At 35.9% G+C, this 5,504-nt stretch overlaps 3 protein-coding genes across 3 annotated transcripts; 1 reads left to right on the top strand and 2 right to left on the bottom strand.

The window, feature by feature from the left end:
* Positions 1 to 2: 2 nt before the first annotated feature.
* On the bottom strand, positions 3 to 297 carry EIN_375970 (hypothetical protein; the record flags this gene model as incomplete). Its single annotated transcript, XM_004182760.1, has 1 exon — positions 3 to 297. A coding segment is annotated over one exon (295 nt), but the record flags the coding sequence as incomplete, so codon positions are not given.
* Positions 298 to 781: 484 nt separating this feature from the next.
* EIN_375960 (hypothetical protein) lies at positions 782 to 2,229 on the top strand (the record flags this gene model as incomplete). Its single annotated transcript, XM_004182759.1, has 3 exons — positions 782 to 1,093; positions 1,243 to 1,715; positions 1,869 to 2,229. 3 exons carry the CDS (start codon positions 782 to 784, stop codon positions 2,227 to 2,229), a joined length of 1,146 nt encoding a protein of 381 aa, XP_004182807.1.
* Positions 2,230 to 2,361: 132 nt separating this feature from the next.
* On the bottom strand, positions 2,362 to 5,324 carry EIN_375950 (serine-threonine protein kinase, putative; the record flags this gene model as incomplete). Its single annotated transcript, XM_004182758.1, has 2 exons — positions 2,362 to 2,952; positions 3,060 to 5,324. 2 exons carry the CDS (start codon positions 5,322 to 5,324, stop codon positions 2,362 to 2,364), a joined length of 2,856 nt encoding a protein of 951 aa, XP_004182806.1.
* Between the last annotated feature and the right edge of the window lie 180 nt (positions 5,325 to 5,504).

Raw genomic sequence — 5,504 nt, 5'->3', positions numbered from 1 at the left:
TTTAGTGGGTGATTGGACGCACCAAGTTTGTGTAGAGCTTAGGTTTTCGTTTTGTGGGTCGAGGATTGACGAGAGAATTTGTGAGTTATTTTTTAGGGTTTGAATGTTTTGGGGATGGACGTTGTAATCTTTTGGTATTGCTTTTTGATCAAAACCGTTTTGTAAGAGATAAACGTCAATACGAGTTTCGATCAGATGAAGATACCACTTTGCCAAAGACTCTTGAAAAGCCCCATTGTTGACTAAATTCAGTAAATCTGTGTATCCTATTCGTTTTGTTCCAAGTATATCCTCCATTTGTTATTTCTTTGTGTTTTTTATTGTTTTTCATTACTATTCAAAGATGAAAAAAGTTATATCCAAAAATGTTATTTGAAAAAAATAGTAATTATTTAAATAATAAAAATATCACAAATTATTAATAAAATCAGAAAGGTATTATTATACAGGAAACTATATTAAAATTATAACTCTAATTTAGAGTGTAATATAGAAAATGTACCACAGAAAACAAACCATAATTAAACTATAATAAATAGTATATTTAATTATCCTCTAAGAACTAAAGTAAAACAGTTATCTTGGCTTTTTCTTTCCTTTACAAAATTCCCTCTTTATAACAAAGAACCCATCAAAGAAAAGAAAAAATTGAGTCACAATGAAGACGTTTTTACTTCAAATAAAAACATGCCCAATCAGTGAAGTAAACATTATTGTGCGCCTTTGTTTTATTTCCAAGTTAAAAGTCTTTAAAGAACTTCAAATCAATTACCCAAACATCATGAGTCAGAAAAAGACTGTCCCACTGAGTCAAATTGTCGACTACGCAACAAATGAAATGCAGCCCAGCCCCAACTTGAAAACTTTTGCCACATTGTCAGGCATTGTGAAAAGCATTCCAGATGCTAAAATGGCTCTTAGAATACAAATTGTTAATAAGATGAAGTCGTACTGCAATGGGTTTCTTCATAAAAAGGAAATGTATTACACTCTTTGTCTTACTGACTACCTAGTGAAGCAAGCCAAAGATTTCAGACCACAAGTGGTTAATTCCGATTTCCTACAGCTTTTTGAGAGAGCTGCTGAATTAGATGTTTGTATATTATAATATTATATATTATTATATATTATTATATAATATTATATATTATTATATATTATTATATGTATTATTATAACTATAGTCGAGTATTATAATATAATAAACTACAATTAAACTATTGTTTTTATATTCACAGATAGAAGCTCAAAACCACTGGGTTCAAACCATCTTTGGTGAATGAAAAGGCGATCAAAATTATATTGACATGGGGACAATTATATCCTGATGAATTATGCGAATATACAGTGTTGAGAGATAAGTACTTAACTGGAGAATCATTGCCAGTGTTTGGTAATGGAGAATATAGTCCAACAAATGAACTTAGTGTCGAGAAGAAGAACGATACAATTGAACAGAAGATACAAAGTTCATCAGCTGAATTGAAGGAGTGCTCGAAACTCATTACAGAGACAATCGAAAAGGATGTTGGGTCAATACAAATACAGTCACTCAAAGCATTATATAAGAGAGCAGTGTTACTCAACAGCCAATTCAATACACTTCTCGTCACACTTTCTAACACATCGAATGACGTGGAACTGCTTCAGAAATACACACAAGTCGAAAATGAGTTCACGTCGATGCTCTCGAAGCTCATCAACACCGTCAAATTGTTTGTATTGCACTATAATTCTTTTATTAATTATTCTATAAACTATAGCTTTATGATACTTCTGAAACTATTCTCTCACAGAACTCAAAACTATATTTTATAATTGTTTTAATTATAATTTAACCATACTAATAATAATCAACTAATATATAGACCAAGTGAGACTTCCTTGTATCGTACATACACTACTGGACATTTGGTTGAAGGAGAAGACGAGCAAGAGACTCACTACAAAACAAATAACAAAGAGAGTTCGATATTTAACGACACAACACCTATCAACCCACAAGACGTCCAACAATTGGAGCTGAAACGAACAGCCAAAAAGTCCGAACCACTCAAGCTAACGATTTTGGAACAACCAGAAACATGCGATGACCTAACAGAGAAGTGCGTAGTTCAACTCAAAGCCGATGCCGATCTTTCAGACTCTGGAAGTGTGAATGAAAAAAATACGTTGCTCAAAAAGAGAGGCGCTTCCAAGCACATGCCCCGTGTTTCAAAAGATGTTTGAAGCGCAGGTTGTCTGTATGTTGTTCGGCTTTTTACTTATTCTTTTTTACTATTGATTTCTAACAATTTACTATACTATTATAGTTTTACTGAATATAGTAAATTTAACTATTTAATATAGAAAACGAGTGAGTTAGAACACATCATCGACAATTGCGGTAAGTACGTCTTCGTGGCCAACGACCTGTGGTTCATCTATTACATTTACGAGTGATGAGTCGTTAACGACTGAAGTGACTGTGATGTCTTCTTTTGGGGTCAGAAGTGATGATTGTTCATAGTTGACTGCCAAAATAGGCGTCTTCTCTTCTTTTTTCTCTTTCTTCTTTTCCTCATTCTTGTCGATTTTGTGCGGCTGTGACGCCTCGAGTGCATTCAAAGCCTTTTCTTTCTCCGATTTGTCGTCCAAGTACTTTTTGTACAGTCCATTCCAAATGGCTTCGATTCGATCGCGAATTTCGGGAAATTTGGGTCGCTTGTTGGGATCGTTGTCCCAGCAGTCGGCGATTAATTGAGAAATTCCTTCTGGGAAGTTCTTAGGAATGTCCAGTCTTCCGCCTTTGATAACAAAGTCTGAAACGTCCCATGAGTGGTTAAACGTTTGACTCAAATATGGCACTTTCCTAGTCATCACTTCCAATGTTAAAATTGCGTACGCAAAGACATCGACTGGTTGCCCATATTCCGTTTTCTCCTTAGACAATAACTCGGGTGCCATATATAACTATCAAGTTAGTATTTATAGTATTATTATAATACGTATAATAAATATTATACTTATTAATAATATTATTATAAAAAGAACTATTAATATCAAAAAGAAGAACAAACAGGTGTACCGACTCCTTGTGTCATTCCATTGTTACTGACTACATTGGAATAACTGATGTCTCGACTTGTCCCAAAGTCCGATATTTTAGCATTCACTTTCTCCTTCTTTCTCATTGAAAAGACTAAGACGTTCTCTGGCTTTAAATCTCTATGAATAATTAAAGAAGAGTGCAAGAATACCATCCCATTTGCGACATCAGTCAAACACTTTGTAGCTAAGATATCGGTGAACTTTGGACTTTCATAGACATCTTTCAAACTGCCGTATGGTGCGTATTCGGTTACAATGGCATATTGGTCAGGAGTATCTACACATCCAACAAAGTTGACTATATAAGGGCATCGCGTCTTATTCATCATGACAACCTCCTTCCTGAAATTCTCAAGGACATCTTCGGGCCATGAGAAGTTCTTAGTCTTCTTAATAGCAACAACGTTTCCTCGATACTTCCCCAAGAAAATGACACCAAAAGAGCCTTCGCCTATCACGCGGTCTTTCACAAACTCTTCGTAGTCCAATTTGACACTATTCATACTCTCACACCCTATTTTAATGGCCGTGTGCTCTTCTTCAGCTTTGTCGTCGTCACATTGACACGCCATTAAGTCAACAATTTCGGTGGGTCTGCATGTGCACAAAAACTTGCACTTGACTTCGATTTCTTGGAAGATTCCAGCAGCCAATTTGCCTGTCTTTGGACTGAACGAAATGGTGAAGTGGTGGTTCTCCGTCTCTTGTGGATTAAACGAGTATTTGTAAGTCTTTTTGGTGTTATTCAAAACCCTAAGTGTCTGTCTTAACTCTTCGTCGACAGGCGCCTTAGTTTTGTCGTACCCAAAGGAGAGAGTGTTAGTGTCCAAGGACAACGGGAATTTGTCGACTGCGGTGAACTCGTACGCGTAATTGCCGATCTTGAATTTGGTTTGTGGCGTCCTCTTCTTGTTCTTCCTCCACACGCCGAAGACTAAAATAGCAGCGACGCCGCATCCTATTAACAGTAAGAACGATATTAAACACAATACAATAATCAGAGCTTTACTTGTCTTCTGCTTTGTATTTAAAACACACGTCCCATTAACAAAGGTGTAGTTATTGTGACACTCACACACCGAATATGTACAATACTCTTGTGTCAATTTTTTAATTGATGTAGTCAATGATGGATATGTATAATCAGTGTTTATTGTATGGAACCCGCCCAGCCATGCTGTCTTTGCAGATGTACTGGCCGAGTATCCCAAGTATGAGTACGCAATCGTCGAGTTAATTTTGATGATAGTAACAAATCTCGGGTGGAAATTTGGGTCTAAAATGTTATCAAAAAAGACGTAGCCTCCTCCACAAAATTTTAAAGTTGGTGTCGAGTACCCCGGCGTCCCCACTAAAATGACTTGTCCGTATGAAATGATATTTTCAAAGGGGGAGTACTTCAGTGGTTTTAAGAACTCAGTAGTACCCTCTTGATAGAATGGAACAGACAAAATGTCTTCTTTCTCGTATTTAGTTTTCTCGTCAAACACAGAGACTTTGTTACTCCCGGACACTGGAACGTATAATATATTGTCTCGAGTCATTCTAATTGGGTCATATTGAAAAGTTTCTGAAGTTGAGTCTGCAAGTTTGATGTTCCGAAAAAACTTGTATTGTCCAATAACAGAAGTAAAGTCTGGGCCATTGTAATAACTATAAACTGTTATTTTAGTGTCGTTTTTAACAGCTACAACAGTGTTTCCAGCTGATATATACTGTCCACAATCACCAATATCCTTGTGTGATATAGTTAGATATGCGGTGGAGAGGGCATTCAATTTACCTTTAATACATGTCAAAATGAACTCTTTCTTAATCTTTTCTGAATAAAAATAGAGGTGATGCGTCATTGGAGCATCTTGATCGATTTGTTGATTATACGGAGACTCCACTTCAACTTGTGGGGGTTGTTTTGTTAATGAGTAAAGTGTCAAATTGCGGTCATACTGAAGCCAAGCCTCTTCTTTCATATCAATGATTTGTGGACGACGAGGACTGGACATCTTTACAGTACCTGTTCGGTTCTGAACGATTGACAATGTTGAGTCCCATTTGAATTCTTTGGGATCGGAATAGTCATAATACACAGGCAAGTTGTGTCGAGATTCTGAACGTTCATTATACCCAATATATGGGACAAAGTGTTTTAAAGTTTCATTCACCTTACTGATATCGACTTCTACTAAGCTACCTGTCACAGAAAGCGCCAAAAAAAGAGGAAATAGCAAATGCATTTGAATTATTCAGTTTTTCCTTATCATTTTAGAGTTCCATCATTTACACCATTGTGTGTTACTTCGGCATTTGAGGACTTTGTTGGTGTTTTTAACACTCATAAAGTTGGTTTTGCCACACCAATCAAATTAATACGAAGTTATTTCCATGTTTTATTGTTTTATTTTAATTAATTTATA

This window comes from Entamoeba invadens (genome assembly GCF_000330505.1).
Source record: "Entamoeba invadens IP1 unplaced genomic scaffold scaff_1105074724957, whole genome shotgun sequence".
NCBI lineage: Eukaryota > Evosea > Mastigamoebida > Endamoebidae > Entamoeba > Entamoeba invadens.
This window is presented reverse-complemented; position numbering and strand designations above follow the sequence as displayed.